The sequence below is a fragment of the Charadrius vociferus genome, unplaced genomic scaffold (assembly GCF_000708025.1).
Source record: "Charadrius vociferus isolate BGI_N301 unplaced genomic scaffold, ASM70802v2 scaffold259, whole genome shotgun sequence".
Taxonomy (NCBI): domain Eukaryota; kingdom Metazoa; phylum Chordata; class Aves; order Charadriiformes; family Charadriidae; genus Charadrius; species Charadrius vociferus.
Window position 1 is genome coordinate 476,031 of NW_009661368.1, and position 26,242 is coordinate 502,272.

The window sequence follows — 26,242 nt, forward strand, 5'->3', positions numbered from 1 at the left end:
GGGGGGTCCGCCCCTGCCCCGCTCCGACAGACAGCCCTGGGGAAAGCAACCTCAGCGAGCTCCCCGGGGGGCTCTGAAACACCAGGACGCTCTCAAGCGTTTAACGGCTCATAAAACTCAAATGCAATTAATATGAATAATTGGCGAAGTACGTTCATTACGGCCAGAACACGAGCAGCATTAGCTCTCCTACTGCTTTACAGTCACAGTCGCTTTGTAATAACCTGACGCCGGTTATGCCTTTGCATCCCCAACCCTCCCGCGATGCTGCGGCGGGGGCTGGGGGGGCTCAGGCCGGTGGGGTACAGAGGGGGACCGCAGTGCAGCGGGACACAGACGGGGACACGGGCTGAGGGGTCGGGGACTCCCCCGCTCCGCAGCGGAGGGCGTGAAGCACCTCCACACATTGCTCCGCGTGTTTCAGGAGATTGCTGCTGGCCCATACATGACGATGAAAAATATTTTCAGGCCCAAATCAGCTGATAGGAATCCAGAAAAGACATAGGAACATGAGGAACATCTACAATGCCATGTTTTAATCAACAGCACATCTTCCCTTATCCCTCTCCAGTTAATACAGTAATAAGAAAGAAAAGGGAAAAAAAAAAAAAAAAAAAGAGGAGGTGAGCGAATTCTGGTTTGTCTTGCAACACATATTCTAAAAACTGTGCCCCAAGACATCATATGAAAATTTGCAGAAACAATTACAAAGCAAAATGGTTTGCAGACCCATTGCATCTTAAGCCATTTACTCAGTTAAGTCACCTTTTAGCAGCAAACAGTACTGGTTCTATCAATTATTTTTTGAAGCTTCTTTAAAGTAGCAATGTTTTTCTTAGTGGTTGGCTTTTATCTCACATAATTCTAACAGCGCGTTGCAGACAGGCTGAGCGCGGGGACAGCTGAAGCCACCAGCCAAGCAGCTAGGTGGCACAAGAGCTCAGCAAACCTGGCGGTGATGCTGACGCTGGGACCACACCGGGATAACCACGGTTGGCATCAAGCAGCCAGAGCCCCTACTCCCTCTGCTCCAGCAGGAGAACCAGTAGCTTTGGGGGGCAAGGTGGGTGACAAGCTTCACCCCCTACCGACCTTCCACTTTTTAGGCCTGCTGCTATCACATTCCAGGAGGATGACAGCCAGACACACACTGCACCTGAGCCAAAACCTCCTCGTCTGGCCCCATCTCAGAGGCGAGTCTGCGAGTGCTGGCCCTACTGCCCTGTGCAAAGAGCCATGGACCAAAACAGCTCTTGAGCTTTTTTTTTTTCTTTTTTAAATAGTGCAGAACAAAAACATGGCAGAAAGACACACGTTTGTCGATGCACTTGATGTCTGTAGGCTGTCTTAAAGAGTAAGCCTTTTCCTCGTGCGGTGGGACCACCTCCCGTCTGTTCCAGCCACTGCGCTCTGAGCAGGGTTCCTCCTTGTTTGCCCCCAGTAGAGAGGTCAAGGCTGCAGGCGAGCGGAGAGAACACAGATTACTTGGTCCAACAGCAAAACGAAACAAAATTGGAGAAGCTGGGAGGCACAAAAGCTGAGCAGTTTGACATGCATCCATGGGAACTTCAGAGCAAACACCAAACTCAAGCCCATCAGGCTTGGTGAAGACTGGCTTAAGAAAAGGCCAAGCGGGATTTTAAGGCACTTTGCAGTAATTTTCCACAGTTTACCACAGTGCAATGCTCCCCCTTGTAGACGAGTCCCCAAACAGCTCTGCTCGTAGGACCTCTGCAACGCCACAGACACACGTAAAGAAAAGGATCCGGCCCTGCGAGGCCCTCAGGCGACCACGAGCAGCCAGCTCGCTGGAGGGCAACTATGCACTTGGCAGAAGATGAAGGCCCGAAAGACCTTCTCGTGAAGGTCCAGGGAGCAGGAGACTGACCACATCTTTCTGTGGAGGTGAGAGACTGAAATCAAATAGCTTTTAAAAGCATTGAGTTAAACTCAACTGCAGGCCATCTCTGTGGAGTTGAAAAGGAGTGCCTATTCTGCTTTAGCTCTAATCTGTTCCTAATCAACTTAAGACAAATTTATCTTAAGCCAGATTTACATCTGTTAAGAAGGATCCATGTAGCCTTTTGCTCCAGAATTGCCATATTGATTTTATGGAAGCATCTGTTACTTTAAATGGGTGGAACAGTTTCCAGTAACCAACTAGAGACCCAAGAACAAGCCAATTCATACTCATACAGGTATTCACTAACCCTCCTCCAAGGAGTAAGAAGCTTTACGATACACCTCAACTCACAGCAGGGAGGGAAAGATGAAGGATTACAAACCCAACCCTTGCTCACAGACTGTGCCCCTCCACGTCCCCTTATGAACAGTGACACGAACACGGGACACCGGGAGATTCCAGCCGCGTTGGACGCCTTGAGTCACTCTGAACGAGAGCTGCCTCAGGAGTCCAGCACAACATCAGCATGTAAAACAGCATCCAGAGATTAACTGCTGTCCCAGTTTCACATAATTAATCAAGATTAACAGATAGATAGCCCCAGCAGCCACCAGTATTAGTAGCTCAGATTTGTTTCCAGTAAGACTATAGATCAAGTGGCTGAGAAAGGTTTGTACAACAGCAATTGTCTTTAACTGCACCCTTGAAGTACAAATTCTAATAATTTATGTGCATCAAATCCATTTGTTATATACACGGCACCACTGCTTCACTTGGCATTTAAATTTGCAGTAAGAGACGAGCTCTCAAAGGACATAGTGCTTAAGGCTGGTTTACACAGGAGTCCTGAGCATCCACCCAGTTCTGTACTGTGCTTTTGGCACTGGTTTACTTCACTCAAACTGGGGTCAAAGGTGAGGGAAAGGGGAAGAAAGGGATGAAGGCAAGACAGACAGATAACCGAGGACTACGAATCTGTTGGACTATGGAAGTCTCAAGGTAGAAGGCGGCATGAATCTAAACTTTTCTCAAGATTACAGAAATAACTACTGCAGTTCTTTGTACTCACAGTAACAGACATTGTTTCCTAAGCCTTCCTCCACCTCACACTAGATGGGGACAAGAGGAAGGAGAAGCATTCTGTGCTCTGGACACATGGTGGTTTGCATCCTTACCAGCATTCACTGTATATTCAGTTCAACACCTGTCATGCCAAAGAAATCTGAAATAAGTTTCAGCTACAAATAGCAAATATTAACAGATCTAACTGCACCGATTCACAGCAATAATCGCCACGTTGACTTCTACAATAGCAGAAATTGCCTTTCTTCCCACCTAACTTTATATTCACATCTCAATTTTTTTTTTTTTAACATAAAGCTGAACAGTCAGTGCCTGGAAATTAAAACAAGTAGAGATAAAACTACTTCCAGGAACAACATTGAGCCAACAGGTTTGACCCAGAATCACACCTCTTCAACACACAGATCTGGGAGAAGTAGGCAATAATTAACAAAGAACTTGCCAGCCTGCAACAATCTTCCCTAACCAAGCCCACAACCTCCTTGCTGCTTCCCCCAGTGCTCTGCGTTATTATACGTGGTGTGGTCTTACACATGGCCTTCTCTGCCAATGCTTCTGATGGCATGAGTGGGAGAACAAGGGGAAAACCTGCTCTTCTCACCAAAGACAGTATGAAATCACACACCCATCTTCCGCAATAACAGCATTAAATAAGTATTCCCCCCTCTTCCTCCAATTTCAACTAAATACATTTTGTCACTCCTACTAAAGTGGACATATTCTTTACTGTCACAGCTACACAGAGACCCGATATTGACTGTGACAACTGCAACAGACCATAGCTCGATGTAATAGTATAAAGTTCTCCAAGGGTCTGAATCATTTAAACACATTAAATATTTTGCAACCAAGGTACCAACTGTGATTTTAATCTGCAGAACGCAGGTTAGACATGTCTGCATTCAGCAGTTTTCACCGAAGGAGAGCTGCCAAGTGCCAACTGTTTCAGAAGTTGTGGTCCATCATATCCAAAGAAGTTGAGAACAAGGTCAGTCTAAACCTATGACTCAAAACCACCTTACCATGGTCTTCAGGAAAAGACAGTTTGAATTCAACACAATTTACAAGTAGGGAAGGGAAAATAGTCTTAGATTTGACCATCAGTAAGCTTTCATTTAGGAAAGAATTAAACAAGATCCAAATCACATTGACTTGATAAAGTGCCTGTTGGATGTTCTTAGGGAAACTTCACTCCCCCTCGTCGAGCAGAGTTACTCCTTAGCATCCAAAGCAGAACTACTTGCACTTCTGGAAAGGTGTTGAAGTCTGACGTAATATAGCATCAAGCTGAAACTGTAACAATTGATCACTTCAACCTAAACAAGGCTTGACAGGCTGCAACGTGCTTCAGGTGGTTGGAATATCACAAACCATTTTGCAGCCAGTGATGAAGTTCTTGGACTAAGTGCTGATAATGCATGAACAAAGAGGAGCAACAAGACTTAACAAACGTGATTAGTATTATCCAACTGCTTTGTTATAAATATATTATATACATTCAAACATCACATTAAAATATTATTCCATTACAACAGAAGAGATTAAGGCTTTATATTATTTACAGAAACAAGCAAGCACCTTAAAAAAAAAATAAAAGAACAAAACACCAGTCATTGACATTTCCCTTCTAACATTACAAGTTTGATACCTTGAGCTCCTGAATACAGCTATTTGCAATGTGCCCAATGCTAGAACTATTTTAAACATTTATTGTCAGGGTAGGAAACACTTAATAGAAGACTCATCAGTGAGCACTCCACATGAACAAATGCGAGCATGTGTTGTACTGGGTGCCCTCCCTCTCCTAAGAGCCTTGTTAAACTGAAGGCTTATACAGAAATGGTTTGCTCAATTCCACATAGAGAGTAGAACAATTTTATTGTAAGGGAAACTGAAGACACTTGAGGATTCATGGGCCACTGGTGGAGTGGGATTCTCGAAGTCTGTTCCATATTATATCAATTCGATTTAACATGATAGCGAAGATAGAGCTGTAAATTTATCAATCACTAAGTGCATTGAACAGTGATGATTTTATAGGCTTCCATTACTCTGACACACTGCTTTCATGCAGTGCATTTGCACTCAAACATGAAGTGACAAACTGTTGTCACCATTCTCCCTACAGGTCTTAGGCAACAAGCTATTTTTGAAGTGTTAAATAATGTTGATACAACACATTTTTACTACGCCACCATGTACCAATGGAGTGACTGTCTTGCCTTCTGGCTTGCCCGATAGCCTTCTGAGATACAGTGATGAAGTATTTTCTAAGACGTAAGCAGACATGGCTAAACGAAAAGGTGCTCAGTAAGAGTAATCATCTTCATTTCAAGTATTGTTTTACGAATTAGTTCTTTTCATTACAGTCTGTGTTAGCACTTTTTAGTTTGTGCTTTAGAGTCTGTTATTTCTTTGCAGGTCTTGAATTTGGCTGATGGCTTTTTTTTTTTTAAAAAAAAAAAAACCAACATTGGCAAGAAGTTAAGGATTGCAGAAGGCTGGCAAAAGTTATTTAATTTTCTGAGCCCATTTCATGTCATCTGCTCTTGGCTTCTCTCCAGTGACTCCTTGGATTATGTTCTCCAAACACCTCCAGAATCTTATCTTCTCTAATGGATAGTTCAGCCAACCTAGGTGATTGCAAAGGAAAAAAAGGATTAGTTTGTCATAGCATCCGAAGTTCAATGTCTTGCAATGTTTATTTAATAACATTCTTTAAATTAAACACAAGTAAATATAAGGGGAGTTCAGAGGTGAACTACTCTATGGCCATCACAAAGCTATCAGAAAAGGGACCACCACGTTGAATGATTTGTGTTAGAAGCAAGACGTGTATTAGTAGCATCTTAGATTTAGTACTGAAATTTAAGCAAACAAACAAAAACGCCAACCCAACAATTTCAGCTATTTTCCCCATCACAGCAGCCACTTGGCTTTTCTATGTGTTTCTCATTCATAGAATGGTTAGAGTTGGAAGGGACCTTAAAGATTATCTAGTTCCAACGCCTACCTAGTTCATTAGGTAGTACAGCAAGAAAGTAAACACACACAACATGGCTCTGAAATTTCAAATACATTATCAATGCCACAATTTCTAGAAAAAAAAAAGAAAATAATTAAAGAAATAAAAATCAAGATTTCCTATTTGGAACTTAAACACTGCTAACTAAGGCTTGGCAAGGTCAACAAAGATTTTTCTTAAATAATGCCTCAAGTTTACATAGTTCCAACATCAGTTTTCATTTGTAAGGTACTTAAACGTATTATGCTCTCCCTGGGCAAAATTAAAGTTTGCATACCTGATCACTAATGAAGCCTGTGATGGGGGAATCTTGTACCAACCATGCTGCGTTTAACAGTAGCTGACGTTGGACACTTCCCGCATTAAAAGGGCAGCACCGCCAGCAGCACACTGCCAAAGCTGTGAAACTTGGCCAGCAGAGCACTTCTGCCTCCAAGTAACCAGAAAGGCTGTAACAGGTTGATACGGGACAAGCTTTTACCATTTTATGTAAAAATGGCAGTAAGCACCATCACGTTCTGCATGCAACAGGAGTTTGATGCATCTTTCCTAGCCTACAGACCCAGGGTATTTTGAATGCTTTGGAGAAATGTTGCACTGTACATTGTTAGGCTGGAACTCACACAAGCTTAATAGACCTCACCCTGAATTCAGAAGGACTTTATGTCTCACTTTTAGGATATTAATTAGTACATTAACTTGATTTTCTGTTACTATATTTTGATGCCAAGCTAACTACATATAATTAACAGGAGAGTTCACGAAGAGGCCATTTCACAGGGTTTTATTACAATGTGTTATAGAGTAACTTTAGGCTTCTGTTTTATTAAATATTGTAAAACTAGGAAAACCAAAAGAAATTAGCACCAGGTAATGTTATTTCCCTGCAGAAGTTTTCCTGTAACCAGGAAGAGATGGATGTACACAGAGTAATATTAGTTATCCCACACTTGCAGTACTGTTCTGTAAGCACACATGCTATGTTTTACTCTGTGTACCTTTCTGAAAAAGGGGAAAAAAAAAGCGTAAGAAAAGAAAACCAAAGGAGAGGCAGGAACGAAGAAGCTGTCACCGCAACGGGAACAGTGAGCTAGCAGCAGCGGTTCATGTTAGAGGAAAGAGCTAAAACGCAGCGTAGCACGAGCAAGACTGGAAGAGGGAAAAGCTGCCGCGGAGCACTCTGTCGGGTGCGAGTACCATCCCCACAGCCGTGACAGCCAGCAGAAGGAAAACAACTGTCCTTGCTGGTAATGTCTTAGACTACAGGTACAGCTATTATGGGACAGAAACACTAAAAGGGAGAGAACGTTCAGGATATTCACTGCTGAAGAATATCATATTTCTAGAGAGCTAAATCGTTCCTAATCAGACACAACTACAGCTTTAACGATCTATCAAGACAGACACTGTTTTCAGCCACCTTGTGTAGTTGGCCATGACCTTTCCTAGCTCACCTGCCATCCTGCAGGTCCGCTCAACTCACTGTACACCGATGCCCTTTAGGAAGTCAGCCCATGCGATTCTCACCAACACAGCCATCACCCCTCAAGGAATGGACGACTCCTCCCTGGTGTCTAAAAACGGCAGTCTGTGCGAAAGCTTTAATAGTGGGAATGCCAGAAAGCTCTGTTATCCGATACCTTCCCTGGCAATGATACAGTGGCGGACCTTTACGTACACAGGTCAGCTCTGAAACCAAGTGTACTCTTTGGCATCGGCTATCCACTCTTAAGTCACTAACAAAGGCACTACAATAACTAATCCTATTCTACCCAGTAAAGGCCCCCTTTAAATGGCGCAATGACTGCATATTTCTGTCCTCCTCCTCACTTCTACCCTAGAAGAAAAAGAATTAGGGCTGCAGAAACACTTTGCTCCACTGGAAAATCCAAGTATACAATCTATCATGCTGTGTTATGTCAGACTAGTACGGTATGAACACTTACAGAAAGCATGGAGTGATCAGAAGAACACGTTTGTTTTTTTAATGAGGAAAAAAGAGCGACTAGCCCAAGACTGCTAATAATGGTCATGCTTAAACTTTCAGGACCTAGTAGGACTGAAAAAAAGCTCTTAGGGTGGCAAGATTTTTGCTATCGACTGTCAAGTCAGGCTTCTTAATTGTACTGTGTTTTCACATGACATTCTGGTCATAAGAACTAAATTTGTGTCTTGGCACAGATTTCAAAACCAATGTAAACTGTCTGTCAGAGCCAATGACAGAATGAAGCAGCAGAGTGGTTTATTTCCAGCTGTCTAATTAACTTGATAACTTATTCAGGATTGTGCAACACTGATGATTGTGTATACCCACCCGTACAGTGGGCCTAAAATTGAATATAGATACAAGAGGAACCTAAAGACAGTTTTCTGCAAGCCTGTCCACTCCTCTGCCCCAAAACAGAATGAATGTATGCTGAAAATCCAGAAGCCTTGCTTTAGAAATGAGCATTCAAGGTAAATTGCACTGGCAGATTACACGCTCTTTTGAAGGAACAGCAGCATTAAAACTTTAATGAAAAAAATCCATTATAGCACGAGATTACCAGGAAATCATTCAGTTGGATCTCAGTACCACTGTCAGGCTGAAAGTTATCTTTTAATCAATGACAGATGATCCCCCCCATTTTTTACGCAACAAAGTCAACTATAGTTTTGCTAAGAACTTGTGCAGCTAAGAGCACAGTTAACTTCACCGTGACATTTTCCAGGTATTTAATAGGCTGTCACTAAATTACATCTTGCCAGGTGAATTGCACTAGACTACCAAAGAGAGCTTGCAGTATGAACCAGATGGCAGTACCAGTTGTAATGCAGAAGTACGTCTCGTGTGGAGACACATGATGGATCCTGTGATGCTTCCGTGGCAGGATAACATGCCAGTCCTGTAGAAATATGACCCAGCGTGGAAGACCAAAGTACGTGTGAGACCACTTGTGAATCTGGTTCGTCATGGTTATGAAGATGATAAGGGCAAAGACATAACACTCCCAAGGACATGTTTCATATAATGCCTCTGCAAAACAAGATGTGTATCTTTAAATACCATTTATGAAAAGGTAGATTTCTACTAGGAAAATGATGTCTTGCCCAGACAGAGCTGCCTGGTGCTGCAGGGACTAATAAAGGCCTCGACGAAGCTGCTTTGGCCAAAGTGTCACGAGAGCCAGCGAGCCATAAGCAATTCCAGAATGTCACAAGACAGGCTGGTAAGTGCCAACGCCTGCCAACTCGCCATAAACAGGAAGTTAAACTCTGACAACTTTGAGTTTACCATCTATAAAATTAAATTAATACTTTAATTCTTGCACTTCTAGTTTGCAAATAAAGTACATCGACACAGAGACAAAACATTTTTATACACTTTAGAACAATGAGTTTCCCTATATGCACACAGTTTGATCCCTCTTATGAAAAGAATATTTACTGTAATGTCTAATGCTTCCTTGCAAGACTCTTCAGTCACAGATTCTCTGCTGAGCTGGAGAATCTAGCTGTCCCACCTTCCAGTTGCCCCACCTTCAAGGAAAGAGAAGCTTCCCTCCCTCCTCCCAGGAGCATCACGCTTCCAACACCTATTACTTGTCATCTCGCATTCATTGATTCCTCCTAGCTTCACACAGACAAATGTATTTTATATATCAACAAAAATGCTAAATCCACACAAGTCAGACGTAACAGCTTACCTGGGGAAAAAGAAACAAATTTGTATGCCATGTTTGCCAAGGGGACTAGCGTCATAAAGCAGTTGTCTCCATTAGTCTCTATAAAATCATGTCTGGTAATTGCTGTGGGGTCAATATGATGTTCTCTAAAGGGTCTGATGAAAGCCTGAAAAAAAGAAATTGATAAGCATGATGGCTCAATATGATTTTGGAAAGAAAAATATAGAAACCCAAAAAACATTGCATGCATTCAAATTTGATGACTGAGTTTTAAGAGAGGTCCACAGTACAAAGCACATAAGCAGGACTCAAGCTTTTGTGACAATTCAGATAATTCGATTTACGTTTGCAAAGCAATTCAGTTCCCAAACTCAAATCTGGTTTTTGATTACTTTTCAATTTTATTCTTCTTAGTTTTCACTTAGGACCTTCAGTCTCTAGGTCTCAAAAACAAAGCATCAGCATCCTAACTTCATAGACAACACAAGCCTGGGAAATTCACAAATACAAGTCACTTGCTAAACAGTATAAACCAAGAAAACACTAAAAAAAAAAATATGAAAATTCTGCCTAACATTTTGCACAGGCTATAGATGACAGCATTAACAGACTAAATGCAAGTTAAATTACATAGACAAACCAATGTAAGTCAAACAGACTACACCAAAGTCTCCTCAAGGAGAAGAAATCACATCTGAATACACAGTTCCAGAGGAGACAGGGCAAATCTGATAGGTAACATTGGGACGGTAAAACAAGAAAACTTATTTGCCTATAACACATACATCACGTACAGCCTATGCAAAGGTGCTCTGATCAGTCTTGTTTATTTGGTGTGTAGTCTCCTACAGTGCAGTGTCACACACACCCCCCCTTTTTTTTTTTTTTTAAACTATGGTCCACAGATACAGGGATTCAAGGACTAAGTTCATTGACGGTGAACAAAAATAAGCCTAAAACCAAGTGTCTTAATTCTGCTGTTCTAGTTCACGTAATTCTGGATAATTACAAGAAATATCCAATATACTTTTTTTTTTTTTAAATAGAGATCCTTCTAATACTGCACTGTGAGGAGTAAGCAACAGTAGCTATGAAGAAGTTCATTTTAAAAACCAGATTAGTGTTGATGATGGAAGTCAGTAAACCTTCCACTAAGCATCTGGCATTTGTAGCAACAGATGTATAATACATCTCAAATCTAAATCTTCAGTCATCACCATTCTAATACTACTACATTTACAACAGGGGCCAGTAGCACAGAGAACTGGAAAGATTTCTTAGTGCAGCTTCTTCATGTTTTACAAGACAGCTTTTAGACAGTTTAGCTACAGGAACAATTCTCCACATCTGTGTTTATTGGCTTTTTGGAAGATCTGCACAAGTCTAGCCAGGTTACTACGCTTGTCACAGGCCATTCCCACAGTACCTTGGGAAGGTCTGTGAACACTGGTATTGCAAAACAGTGTGCAAACCTTTAAAAAGTGATAAAATGGAACAGTGTCACCTTGCACATGTCACCTAGGCCAAGTGTAAACATGGCACTTTACCAGCAATATTAGACCGTGCGGTTTAGCGGAGGAGGGTTCTGGGAGCGGGGGAGCTGCTTACATCGGCTGCAGGAAAGGTACAGCCTTATACACTGCCCAACGCAGCTGGGAATACTGGAAGTGTTTCAGAAACTATTTCATAACTTTTTCAAGCTTAAGAATAAGAATCTCAAACCTTTCCAACTATGGGTAGCTCCACGGATCCCCAGGTATCTGCTCCCCAGTGAAATAATCCTGATAGAAAGTCAGCCGTAATAACTCCTGCAACTGGAATGAGGAGAGAGACAGTTAGATATACACAAGCATTTTTACTGACATATTCACATTTTATACTTGTTTTACAAGGTTACTTGTTTAACTACCTCCAACTTAGATATTTACAACTACATGAGATCTACCCAATCTGAATAAACATAAGGTCAGGCAACTAGGAGTAAGGGGTTAACAAGACACCATTTAGATGGTTGCAATCTTCATTAAATCTATGGACTTTGAGTTTAATCCATCTTCTACAGAAGAGCTTGACAAATCTTTACAGTTGCTGGTACAGAAAATACTACGAAGTTAGAACTGAGTCACTTAGATCTGCATACTCTTTTCTTCAGTAGTGTTTAAGAGATTACTTGGCTACGAAATAGTTGTTAAAGCCATCCCAACAGATAATTCTGTATCTGCAGACCCTCCCTCTTCTCCCTTGGTACCTTATGCCTGTGAACAAGCAGCACTGAACTCCAATGACTGCAGATAAGCACTAATTAACAAGCCACTCCTGGGTACAACTATACTATTTACAAAATAAGATTGGAACATCAAATAACTTAAAGGCTATGGCACCTGCAAAGCTATAGGCAAGGCCCCAGAAACCACACTGATGATTCTCTGTAAGGGACACTGTACACTTGTGGTATTTGCATACCAAGTTAGATACACCATTAAACAGAGGTTGTTGCAACAAGCGGAAAGATTTTTCTAGCTGCCGACCACAGTAACTTCAAAGCTGAGGCTGAGTAAAGATGATTTTCAGTTCTTGCACGCAAAGTCCTATTTCTGCCATCATGTTCTGGATAATCTGCCTATCCAATTTTCTGGGTCATCCTGACATTTAAAAGTAAGGACACAAGAGATGTTATTTGATCAGAACAGCTGTATATTTTCAAGTTAGTCATAGATCTCTGAGCTGGTGTTTAACAGACACCTATCATCCTGCTCCTCCAGAAGTCGTCCTCCTCCCAGGTTCCCAGTGCCTTGAGCAATGAAGTCTCCAGCGCAGTTGGAGATGCCCTCCTGCATGAGCTCTACTGCCGGGCTCTTTATGCTTTTGAGGAAGAAGAGTCACAGAAGACTGCAGAAGTTGTTCCCTTGTTTTTAAAGGGAAGCTGGGGGAATACAGCATACAGCGTAGCAATATGGATATAGCAACACAGCAAAGAACGATATACTGACATGGGAGATTTAGGACAGTCAGATCCTGCCCTTTAAAGAACAGAAATCAAGAGGTACCAGTTTGAGTCTGAGCAGGTTTCAAGAGAGATTAACCAGCTCTGGATGAAGTCTAAATTTGCTGAAGAGTGAACCAGGACGAGAACTGGGATCCTTTTTCACTGCTGTGCCATCCCTTCAGGTTAATATAAATATCAGAAAGATCCTTCTGTTCGGTGATTCTGAGATTGACCACCCGGTAACTGCGTACGCAAGCATGCTTGGTGATTCTCTGCAGAGCCAGCGTTCAAGCTCTGAAAGAGGAGGCAGCACACACTCCTCACCTGCAGGTCGGGTTAAAAGAATTCAGCAGAAGCACGCGCAGATTTCAAAATCGCTACTGCACACTGGGCAAATACCATATACCCAGGAATTGATAGAGTTTTATCTCAGTGCAAATCCCTCAATTATATAAAAAGTTCATGCCAATTAAAGCACTATATACTGATCTTGCAGTCTATTGTTAATGAGTCACAGCAACAGAAATACAAAGATTATGTGTTCAAAACACATGTTTCAAAGCAGCTCAGTTAGCAATCCCCTACTCTCATTTGGTGCTCAGAGTACAAGGCACAGTCACTTACTATTGCGTGTCTGGCAGCTCTCAGAGAAGGCGGCGAGTCCACAGAAACCACAGAAGCAGTCCCAGGGCCAGGTCAGAGTGGCCAGAACATAGTTCTTTCATTTTCCCCACTGATATTTACAAAAATTGGGTTGTTTACAGAACTCACCCATTGTAACACAGTCTTTGCACCAGAAACAGCAGAGAGTTGCAAAACCAGAGGTGATGGAGGAAATTTCTGTTTTGCCCCGCCTGCCTCACCAGCTCTTCTTCCTCAGGTGTCTGTGAAGCCAGGAGGATTCCTGGCTTTCTCCTCCACTAGTCAGCATTCGTTTCTCTATGTGTCTGAAGACTTTCTTCAGGCACAGCTTCTCATTTATAGTATCGAGGGGTTCTGTGATGGGCAGGTACCCCTCTGCCTGCTCAGATGTTAGGCAAGACAATTCCAACTCATTTGTAATCCAGCCCAAAAGTTAAAACTGCTGGTATACTGGTTCATCTTGCTTTGACTCCAAGGCATCCTGTTACTCCTCCTTCTCTCACAGAAACTCAAAGTGATCTGAGATATGCCAGGAAACAAAACAATGGATATGCATCTTCCCCTGTAAATCACACAACTTTTATTTACCCTGATCATGACCTGGACTTTGCCTTATTTTCCTACTCCAATCAGGATGCTCAGGTCAGCTGCCTTGAGAGTCCAGTTTAATGAAGTTCTTGTAACATTAGCATGATTGCTAAAGAGCAGCTATTTTTTAGAACATGAAAGAGGACTGGGTTGTGCTGTTACTATTGATCAAATGCTCTTCAACTCCAGGGCACAGTGGTTAACTACAGCGCATTTCAGATATACCGCTCCTCGTGGTTACCTTTTGCTTCACTGATCCCTCACCTCTGCAGTCCTTCCCCTTGCCTTTCATTTTCAAAAAGGGAGAATAAAATAAAATCATGATTATGGTGGCACCTATTACTCCAAAAGGCTTTATTTTCGTATTATAAATCGATCCCCGCTGCTGAATCCATTACCTAGTTGGCCCAAACTCTGAAATACAGCAGGAGATACTTCATCCTTTATGTATCACCTTATTGTACTGAAGACAGCCTATTTTTTATAAGCAGCAAATTCTGTACACTTGTTTTTGTTTCAGACCATGCACACATGTAAGCTACAGTGAGACAGGGTGGAGCACAATAGCTTTTAGATCTGCACCCAGCAGCTGAAAGAGCAAAACAGCCTTGATTCAGGGGGAAGATATCCAAACAACACTTCACTTTGCAACAACTAAAATACCATTCTTGCTGAGGTAATCACCCTATTAACCCAGATCGCCTCCAGCACACTGCATTATCAGAGCTTGAAAGAACAGCAGGAAGAACAACAAAAATAGAGGCAAAACACTGACAGTTCAATAGATATTTCACATGTTACTTTGATGTCAGCTGGTGGAAAGCTAAGAGGAAAGAATGAAGGATGCCTTAAGCAGTGCATTATACTAAGGCAATCTAAAAAAAAACTAACCACCAGAAACTGTATTTCAGCCGTATTACAGAAGTGCTTACTCACTCTTCAGCAGTTGTGTATGATGAGTTGTAATAAGAGAAGAACTGTACCAAGGGTTATACATGACCAGCGTTGCAACGCTTGGGTTGCATCCTGTCTCCAGACCCAGAAGGCACATCAGACGGCAATGAACTGAACTCTATATTCTCATACACCCAGCATTGTCTTTAGTTAAAATGGAAAAAACAAGGCACAGGTGTTCAGCTACTTCTCTAAGGCGGTATACGATCTCGATGCTCTGTCATCAAGGTAAGATTCACAGCCCTGAACATGAATTCAGAGTTAATCAAAGTCAGAAAAAGCAGGATATCCACAGCACAGATATATGTGAACTGCAAAGAGTGGATTCACACACTCATTAGAAGCAAGATCAGTAAAGCGTTAGAGAAATACTGTTGTGTGCCCATGCGTTTTACTCCAGCCTGCTGAGCGGTGGGATGGAGGATCAGCCCCTCCATGGCTTATAACTGGGGAGGAGGTGAGTACTCAGAAAACCCAGGAGGAGAGTAGGACGCCACTGCAGTTAAGCAGCAAGCTGCAGAACTTGCTCAAAACACCAGGATTTCTTCACTTTGGAAGCAAACTGCTGAATCAGGAGAAAAGAAAAAGGCCTAGCATACAGGGAGACCAAAGGTGTGCAAGTGAACTTCAATCAGTAGCAACTGTTTTAAAATAAGTGAGCAGATGAGTGACACGCACATTTGCTAGAATGGCTGGTCTTTTCCAGCCACCCCGTACTTGTGATCCTCTGCACAGGCATGTCCACAGGCACAGCAGCACCCTGGGACACTGCCGAGGAAGCGAGTCCTCTCGCCTGCGCCAGGGGACGTGCCACAGCACAACCGCGGTGGTGTCCAAGTCACCGCTGGGCAGTGGGCGGCAGGGCTGGAATCGCAACTGCCCCAAACATATAATCAACACAAGATGGCTTTGAGCCCTTCAGAAAACAGATAATATGTAAGGGTTTGTGTCGCAGGAAAGCCCCCACTCCTCCTCTTCCTTGCTTAAATATCAAATTGAGAGATTACAACGTGCAACCTTAACGAAGGGCTTCTCTTCTGAGCAAGTCCCGTACCAGTTCGTGCACCCCGGCTGCTGCCAGGCACCGGTGGAAGGAGGCTGAATGAGAGAGGGACATTTGAGGTTCAAGGTGTTCCAGAGGTAAAACAATTTTGCATGTTTGAAAAAAAAAAAAAAAAAAAAAAAAAAAAAAAAAAAAAAAAGTTGTACTTCACTGAAATTCCACAGAGCCTGGCTTTGCATATATAGAATTCTCAAATTATAACCCAAAAGCCTTACAGTAGAGTATAAAGTTTCATATCTACTGTAAAAATTCAGTTAGAGTCTCTGGAGAGGAAAAAACCAGTGTAAGATGTTGTTAAATAACTCGATGCTATTGTGTAAGACCATTGAGAGGTATAGTCATTTTTAATCAGTGACTATACAAACCAGTTGAATGTTACAGCACTACAGAGTCGAGGGAGTGGCTAATTCTACAACAGAAAATTTTTTATTTTTTAAAAACCAATATGCTAAACTAACAGTTGTTTGTTACTTAGATGCCTATAAAAATAAAATGCCTTCGTCATCTGCATTCCACATTCAGTGGCTTTCAGTACAGAGAAGGTAGAGGTCTGATACTATGGCAAGTTATGAGGCTAAGAAAATAATCCCTGAACATTTCAACAAGTACAAAGTGTAGCAGCTTAAAAGCTAAAAAGAAGAATTTATCATTTTGGCTGTTTAAAGCTGAGAAACATTCAGTCAGAACCGGACCTAACAGTGCAAGTAAGCAGAGAACACGGCTGAACTATGAAATAAAAGAAGGGCTTGGATATCATAGGTATTATTATTATAGATAGTAGTTATATTAACATTGTAACTGGGTTTTCAAATAAGCCGTGTCTATAAGCGCACTCCGTAGATGGGAAAAGTCTGTCCTAAGTCACACAAGCTTATTTTGCAAGACTGGCACGCTACTCATATAGCGGACCTCTGTTCTCCTTCCCCGTATACTCCAGTTACTCCCCGCTATGGGAAAACCATATAATCCACCGCATCCCAGCAATGCTGCCTGAGAACACAGCACACACCTAACTGCCGCCGACCTGAGCGCCAGCCCCAGGGCAGAAACCACAGGGCAGCTTGCGACACTGCCAGAACCTACCAGGAAAAGGACATCCTCAGGAATCGGGGTACCCTCTCTCCTGGGGTTCAACAGCAGCAGATCTCGAAGCAAATATTCACCTACCATAAGCATGACCTGGCTAAGAATCACTACCAGATAAACTTAACGATAGGAATGGCCAAATTTTATTTTCATGTCTTTAATCTTAGTCTATTAGCACAAAGCAACCTATGCCTACTATTTCACCAGCTGATGGAGTGCTTGCGAAGCACCCACCACATTTAAATGACAAAATGCTGACAGCTTTACCTAGGTCTCAGGTTCTTAAACAAAAAGTACCATTGCGTACTTCTTTTCCCCGAAAATGCATTTACTAGAAAAAGCAATTAAGACATCCCAGAAGAAAGAGATTAAAAGATCCGAGAACAATGGATAATAAATGAAGACCAAGTTTTCCCTCACTAAAAAAAAATAAAAAAATCCAATAATTTCATTTGTATGACTAACCAAACTAATCCTCCAGTTCCAACCATTTAAAACAGCCCCAGGAATCCGGCAGGGCAAGCTCAGCTCCCGGGAGCACCGGGCGGGTTTGTGCACGCAGGTGGGCACCCAGAGGAGCCCTAAAACCTGGCGCAGGACATAAGCAGCCACGACACTGGTTTTGTCCCAGGCCTGCACTCTCTGACCAAAGCACATCACTGTCACCATTCACTATAACCCACTCCTTCGTTAGGGCAACACTAGGTGCGTCGGTGTTTTGATATGCACGAGGCACTATTCTGAGCAAATTTGGGCCACCGAGACCTCGACTTCTGAAATCCTCCAGCCAAAGTTCCCTGCAGCTTTAAGAGAGCCCCTGAGCTTTCTTTGCACACAGAGCTTTCTTTGTCCCACTTGTCACTGCTGACTTAAAGAGCAATAGCACGTCCACTGCGCACAGGAACGGGACCGGTTTCCCTCCCCCACCAGGGTACGCAGCCTCAGGCAGGGATGGTCCCCTCTGTCCCATCCGGGTCCAGCCGGCATCCACCCTGCCCGAGATGAGCTGCTGGCATGCTTGAGGACTTAATCTCCTATTTAAGTGAAGTGAAGAACAGATAACCAGTGTCAACATCACCTGCCCGAGTGCAAACCAGCCATTGTACTCCATAATTCCGCTGTCGAGACCCACAGCCTCCGGGGTCCTGCGGCACTGGGAAGGTCTGGAGCTCCCAAGTTAGCAAACACCCCCCCTACTGCAAAATGGTCAACAGAAGATATAATACACACTGTGTTACTGCAAAGCGATTGTATTTGTGCAATACAAAGTGCAACAAAGTGTAGAATCAAAGTTTCGCCTATTTAATCACAACTTGTGGAGCCTTCATCTTTACGAGATGATACAGTTTCAGGTGGAAAACACAAAGTTACTCACAGCTATGAAGTAACTGCTGCTTCCTTCAGGTGGGGTGAGACAGCAAGTGACAAAGATCTGGCTTATTTGGACCAACACCAAAGTAAAGCATAATTTTCCTTTGTTAACTGAGGTTCCCCTGGTGTAATTTCAAGGGCTTTTTAAAATCAAAATTTCAAGTGGAAACTTATTTTAATTTTAATGTACAAAGTGAAGTGACACCGTTACAGCTGTCTCTCGCTGTAAGGCAGCAGGGCTTTGAAGCGGCGCATCCCCATGCACAGAAGTGCATTTCATAACGCGGTGATGGTCTCCGGAGCGCTCTTACTCCGATGTGTGCCAAAGCTTTCAGCCGCGTTACACACCCATCGCTCGGCTCTGCAGCGCAGCTAACCAAGCACAGCTCTGCAGAGCTACTCGGGCTTGAAACAAAAAGGTTTTGTGCCTTGATCAGAACAAGTTTCTGTTCTGGAAGTAGGGTAAGTGATTTCTTTCTGCACGCTCCCTCTGGCTAACCCACAACATCTGCAATAACGAAACCTGTACCTCACAGGGGCTTAAAAAAATTAGTTCCCCATCTCTCAAATCAGCAATGATTAATTGTATCTTGCGTTGTGTCACAAGATGTTTCTAAAGATATCTGCTTTACATGGGGCAGTTCTTATGAATATAAACAGGTTACACCACAAGCTTAACTACATTTTTAAAGACTGCAATAAACAATATTATTAAGAACAAATGTGGCTGCAGATAAAAGTCAAACGTCAGAAACAACTCAACCGATTTGGAAAATCCTACAAAACCCTACAAAAAGACATAAGGAGGGAGGAAAAAATGAAAACCAGAATCCACAGTGCCAAACTTTTTTACCTAGATGCTATTAATATATGCTATATATACAGCTTGTGTATATTGAATAACAGGTTGGACACCACAAACTCACCTGAAGGTGTAAGAGCTTTTGAGCCGGATCTTACACGTTTTGGTGAGGCTTTTCTGCTTATCACACAAGCAATACCTGTGCCAGCCTTGTCCTCACCTCTACTGAGCTTCAGTTACAGCAGCAGAGGCTGTCCTGGTCCTGCTGTACTGCCAGGACGGCGTCCCGCTGCACTGGGACCGTCCAGCTCCAGCTGAAAAAACGGGGGTATGGACCCTCCATCACCCCCAGCCTTCCTAATCAAGGCTGCCCTGAGTTAACCGCGTGCATGCAAGTAAAACACCAAATTCAGTTCTACATAATTGTCAGCTTGCATGAAAATTTAGATAGCTCCTCAGCAGCTGAAGATATTCAGAATAGACCATGACTGGATTTAACACAGAAACAACAACAAAATAGATCCATTCTCTCCCCACTCTCTTTTTTTCTGTTTCTGTTAGTTTTGTGTTTGTTTTTAGGTTTTTTGTTTGGCTGTGGGGTGGGCTTTTTTGGCTTGGCAGGGGTGGATGTTGATTTTTTATTTTTTTTGACAGTGGCCAGGGGAAACCAGCCTGGAAGACAAGAGACTCACATGCCTCTTCCTCTCCAGCAAGATCATTTTAGTCAGCAGAAAACCACCCAGTTCAAAAGCTATTCTAAACCAGCACCATAAAGTTCTTGCCTCCCAGTTCTGCCCTCACCCCACAGCGCGAGTACCCGCAGGTGATTCAGCGCAGCGAATGACAGCACGCCACGTGAGCTCATTTCTTAGCAGACTGCCTGCTCACATCACACAAGGAAGTAAGTGCTTTCGGACTGCCAGTAAGAGGAGGATCAGATCTTTTTTGTGCCAGCAATTTCTAGATCAAGATATTTACAGTATTACCCACATTACAATCATGTGTGCCGTTGAAGGTACGAAAAAAGAAGATATAACACAGCCTTTAACTATAGATCCAGGGTTTAGGCTAGGTGAAATGATGCAGAAAGTTCAAACTACTCCCTATTTCTTAAAAGAAAACACATATTTATAAAAGAGTATGCAGGGGGTCCCAACAATGCATCTTAATGAACAGGTCTGTGCCTCGGATCCAGCCCACTGGATCACTTTCAGATTTCCAAAGACCTAATGCGAACTTGATCTAGAGCTATGTCTTTATTAGCAGAATGTTTATTTTGTGATCTCAACTCAAAGGTCAATATTCCAATCTAAGCTTCAGGAAAGCCCTCAATGGGAACACATCTGACAACGTGACTCAGTATTCCCTATCTTACCCATTGTATTGTATGAGGTATTTAGGAACCAGGACATTTACGGAAATGAGTTTCACAAAACTTAATGCAGAGTGATGATTAGGTTTTATTATAGACATCGTTCACACTTTAGCTGGAGAAACAATGTATATGGAAGAGCGCAAAACAAGATAGCATGCAGCACTTATTATTTTATTGCTCTCATTTTTCTACACACTATCAGTTATTTCCACACTACTTTATTTACACAGAATCCAGATTTTGCTACTTTAATCATTCACTACTACTTAAATAACACTATCAGTGAATTGGCTGCTTTATCAGTTAGACTGGTAACCAGGATATCAGAGAACTCAAGCTTTTATCAATATTAACTTTGAGATGAAAGCCAGTTGCAAACAGATTGCTCTACAGGTTAACCATCATTACCGATTCTCTCGTCTACATCCATCCCATTATTATGGTGCAGTTCTCACGCCATGTGCTTCTCCATCCCTCCCAACACCTCCACCTCACCAGTTGAGACCAAAGGCAAGACTAAATTAGGCCAGGTGAGCTGGCATGATTCATGGTGGGAGGACACTGCTCTCCCTTCGCCCCAACACAAAGCCAATAACCTTTAAACAGACATCAGGAATTGCCACTTCCCAGCTCCGGCAAGAATTCATAGCATCTATCATACATCACTGTTTGAATCCGCTGTTGTGGGGTTTGGGTTTTTAGGAGGTTTGGGTTTTTTTTTTTGGTTTTTTTTTTTTTTTTTTTTTAATCATTAGCAATACACAACAGTAATTACAAACAAGTACCATTCTGTTCTAAAACATACAATACCTCACATAGTTTACAGAAAAGTTACTTTTGTTACAAAGCACAAAAGATGAACACCTGTAGGTAGCTTATATGGTGTCCTAACGAACGACACCATTTGTTCTCCTTCCAGTTAACAAGGGAATTCACATAAAAATATGTAAATGTTTATACACACCCAACACAAGGAGATAATATTGCATTCAATATGCATCACAAGTACAGTAGAAGACTGGTGAAATTCTTAGTTACTATTCTCCTCCCTCCCTTGTCCCATATTAGAAGTTTACCAGAAAGATACGAAGGGCATGCATTGCAGAGCTGACTCTTCCAATTTCTAAATGTAATTCTCTTTCCTTCTCCCACATCCCCTCCCATACATACATGACCATACAGTCACCAGTAACCTCTGCTGCCCAGATAATGCCAACAGACTGAGTCAGCCACAAATGACCCCCTGCTTCAGCTCAGCCTGCTCCACTGCCCTCTCTTCTGCTTCTTCTCAAGAAGGTTTCTGTGCAACAGCATTTCAGTACTGTTCTAATAACGCTAAGCTCATGTAAACACTGATACTTTTGCTCTGAGTGTTAAGCAACACGTTGTTGTATGTTAAGTTGTAGGCAGGTTTAGGCTTTGAATGATGTAATGAATTTTGTGGCATCTTTTCACACCCAGCTTCTTTTGAGACATGTTTTTCCTTTAGCTAATTCCATGCAATTCCTGATTCTATCAGTAAAGCTGTACAGCGTCAAACTAGAACCCTTTACTAGTTCTTCCTCTCCTTCGCTGAAAAGGTGACATCACCAACTCACACTGCATCTAGACCAGCTAGCTCTGTACCACCAAGAACCAGCCAACTTAAATAGCTCTACACATCTAAGACAAAGATATGAGACTGAGCTTGCTTGCCCAAGCTTCCAATCAAACAAAGCAATAAGAGAACAACAGTCATATGTATTACCACAAGAAAGCTGCAACTTTTCTTATATTGCTGGAAAAAAGGCATCATTCAGGATAAAGGCCAAACTTCACATCCTGACATAAAAGTCCAATACTCCAAAATACTCATTTTTAGTTATCAGTCCCCAGAAATCAAGCTAGTTTGATGCCTGTAACACCTTTTCTAAGATTTCTCTTGGGCTTTTGCTTTCTGAAATGTGCTTGTAAATATCTTTGTTGATCAATGTATTGTTTCCAACTCTTGACAGTCCTGACAGCTATCTTCCCTCTCGATAGTCCTTACACTTGCAATGACTACATAAGAAGACTGAACTTAAATAGCTGCATTAAAAACTTCACCTTTGAGATACTGAGACGCCACTGAAATGAAAGACAGAAACCAGTAACAATTTTTGCAGATGGTCTCAGTTTCAGAGGCACCTCTGCACAAGCGCAAATGTCCCTGTCCCTCTCCCTCTCCCTTTCCAATAGTAAGTCCAGCCTAAAAGATCAGACGTTTATTTCCAGCATTACAACAGTGTCTTTCCTTGTTCACACCAGTGAACAGTTCCTACTTACATATCCCAACAATAACAGAGGGCGTGTGTTCCAGTCGCAAGTAGAAGAGAAGATTGTAAAAATTGAAACAGATCAGAGAGAAGCATAAGATGACAGAGATCCATTCTTGTAGTCTCTTTCCTGTTGGAAAAAGAGGAAAAAAGCATGTTTTACTTTTATCTGAGAGGACATTTTGAAGTCTGATATAATACAGACTATTCTACTGCCTGGATGACTCACTCCATTTGTCTGACAGGGAACTGAAACAGAAACTTATCCATGGGAGATGTGTGTATTTTGTTAAATGACATTCCTCTTCCCCGAGCCGCTGCTAACCCCTTCCCTCTGCCCTTGCCCAAATAACAGGGACAAATCAGACATTATCTCACATTGTCCTAGTTTCCTTTCCCCTGTGGTTGCTGGCATAATGTTCCTCTGCATCACATCTTTTTTCAAATTTGCATTTCATTCAATATTCAGGAACAAATTTCTGGCCTCAGATGCCCCACAGTTAAGTCATCTGTAATATTTAAAATCTCAGAGCTTGTACATAAAGCTGTTGTACTAACAGGAAAAAGCATCATCCTGTATTTTGGTGGCCCTAGAATTGCTTTCTTAACATTGCAAGTATACTTCTTAAGCTTGCTTACTGAACTCCTGCAGTCTTGTCTCTGCCCTCCCGCTCCCAGGGAGAAGGCTGTGGCCTCTCAGCCGTTCTGAGGTGACATGAGACAGAACAAGCAAAGAGAAAGAACTGTGCAAATTCTCTCTTGTACCTTGCCGTACTACTTCGTACCGCTACAGAAAACTCATTTATTGCCTATAGAAAGGGAACAGACAGATGAGAGTGTGGTAACACCTTGAATATTCAGATTAGCAGCAAAAGTCTGCCCGCTAATCACTGTGAGATCCTCACAAGACACTGATGTTGAGAGCGAGAGAATGCTGAATGCGAGATCCGTATGGATTGAGGCATCAGGAACAGACCTCTAATGCCTAAATCCAAGGAGATCCAAGCCGCCAACTTGGCCCAGAAGGGCCCTGGCTGTGGTTAGCTCTTAACACACTGCGGTGCAGACAGGTCAGTCTTCACCTATTTTAGGGGCCAGGGAGCACAGCTGGCTCTTGCCCGTGGCTTCTCAGGTCACACATTGATTTCCGGCATGACAACGCAGTCTTGCCTTGTTCACGCCAGTGAACAGTTCCTGCTTACACATCCCAACAACAACAGCAGGCGTGTGTTCCAGTCACAGTCCCTTCCCCACTCCCTCCTGCAGCCTCATACACTTCGCACCACCTGAGTTTGAGGCGACGCAACGTGCAGGGCAACAATCAGTAACGACCGCGTGCGAGGCGCACGTCCTCCCACAGCAGCAGAGGCATACTCCCATGCCTGGCATGTGTGCAGGAGAGGAGCTTCTTTCCCACTAATCCTCGATGTTGACCTACCGTCTGGTCAAATTTCTCCTCCTAAATGCTCAATCAAGTCCTTCTTCTCAACTATCCCATTCAATGAAAAGGAAACTGGAAACCAAAGGAGGATCGGTACTATCTCCAATGTGTGTACAACGCAATATTTTAAAGAAGTCTGAACAAAGACTTTTACAGTTCAAAGTTTTGTTCTAGAAATGCCATGAGTATATATAAATTAACATCTTCTGCTGTAGCAGAGAAGAAAATTGTAAAATTAAATTAAGACACAAGAACAACCATATTTCAAGACAGCATCAGGTCACAATGTGGGAGATTCTATAAAGAGATCCCTGGAGTAATGAAAGTAAGAGTTAATTAACACTTGCTTCCTGCATAAGAAAACCACACCCTGATTAGAGGACCTAAGTGGGTAGATCCTCACGGAACAATTAGCCGACTGCGGGCAAACACGAGGCTCCTTACTAGCAAGTCCCATGAGTTCAGCCTATGCAACCAGCACGGTACTCTGCACACAGGGATCCCAAGACGGCTCTCCGGAGATATCAGAGTCCAGAAATGCAGCCCCAGCTCTGGACAGACCAGGAAATCAATCGAAGGGGCAGAGTCAGCACCAACAACTTGTGTTTAAAGAGCGCTCAAACTTAAAAAGTATGTCCCACGTGAAGGAATAAGGTGCCAAAGCCCCACAGCATATGCTTAAAGAAACCATGGAAATACTCCAGAGTCATATTCACTCTGCACAATTATATGTAATCCCTGTTCCTAAGAATTCAGTATCACATGCTTCCACCCTAAGACATATTCTGACGTTGTTCATGTAAGTTATTTATGTAACAACCGAAAAAAAATTGCATATCTAATATATTATCACAGGTCACTGCTGATAAATATCACTATACCTATACTACTTTACAGACTTCCCAGGAACTTCTGTCTACAGCTAAAGATAAGGGTAGCATGTGCTTTGGGAGGAAAATCCTTTCCTTATGAGCAAGAGCACAGCGCAATAGCAAAGTTAGTGATTGCTTTTCTGTAAAGCACTGGGATCAGTCACTGCCTGGATCAGAACCGCATATCACAACCAAATGAAAGACATCGCACACTACCTTCTCTCAAGGCAAGGAAGAGGTGACCAATACAAGCCGAAACGGGCAGGCTTACCCTGAACAGTCTAGAAAACTGAAAAACTAATGAATACCTTTGTTTTCTTATCATTACTTGGCTCTGTGCAAGCAAGAACACCTGCTTGACCAGTAATTGCCTTGAATGTGCAAGCTAAGCTGTTCAGCTGACCTGCTGGAAACTGCAAGATGCTGAAAACACATCTTCCCTTTCCTAACCCTTCACCTGCAAATGAATTCCCTGGGAATGGCAAGAATACCTAGCATTGCTCACACTGCGAGCCAAAAACATCGACATATTTTATTACAAGTAATTTACAGTTATTTCCACAGCATAATTGAATAGCCACAGTCACTTTATTGAGCTCCGACAAATAGCAGGCTTTAGGAAGACAAGACCAAAACAAAAATCCCAACATCCCCTCGCCACTTTCTGAGGCGCCAGGACTGGGTATCTCAGAGTAGTTCACCGAATAAATACTCTGAAGCAAAAGCTTCTGTTGTTATCTTGCTTAGAACCAAATTTGTACACCTGGTTTTGGATGGGAAGGTTAACTTTTTGTGTGATCATTATTGAAGGGAAGAGGATTCTGGACAGCTTCCAGTTCAAAAACCTCCACCCCAGCAGCCAGAGCATGGGTCCACAGCTGAGACGCCAACTCCAGCCCCATACTGGCACCTTTTCGTAAGCTGACCATCTAACCCTACAAAGCTTTCCTTAACCTCTCAAAACTTTGCTTTAAAAGCAGTGTGCCACGGACACTCATCAAGCCTCCGTTTTCCATCGAGAAGCGCCAAACGCCCAGCGGGACCAGAGCCCGGCACGGCTGGACGGCCGCACAGCACACGCGGCCAGGGGAA

At 42.7% G+C, this 26,242-nt stretch overlaps 1 protein-coding gene across 1 annotated transcript in view; it reads right to left on the reverse strand.

Annotated features, from left to right (window-relative positions):
• Positions 1-5,436: 5,436 nt before the first annotated feature.
• Positions 5,437-26,242, reverse strand: part of TMEM189 (transmembrane protein 189) — a 24,805-nt gene continuing 3,999 nt past the window's right edge. The window contains exons 2-6 of the mRNA XM_009893486.1: positions 22,848-23,006; positions 11,399-11,490; positions 9,698-9,842; positions 8,815-9,027; positions 5,437-5,619 (exon numbers count right to left, since the gene is read on the reverse strand). Of these exons, the coding sequence (XP_009891788.1) occupies positions 5,498-5,619; positions 8,815-9,027; positions 9,698-9,842; positions 11,399-11,490; positions 22,848-23,006 (731 nt within the window). The 3' untranslated portion in view covers positions 5,437-5,497. The remainder of the gene's footprint in view (positions 5,620-8,814; positions 9,028-9,697; positions 9,843-11,398; positions 11,491-22,847; positions 23,007-26,242) is intronic.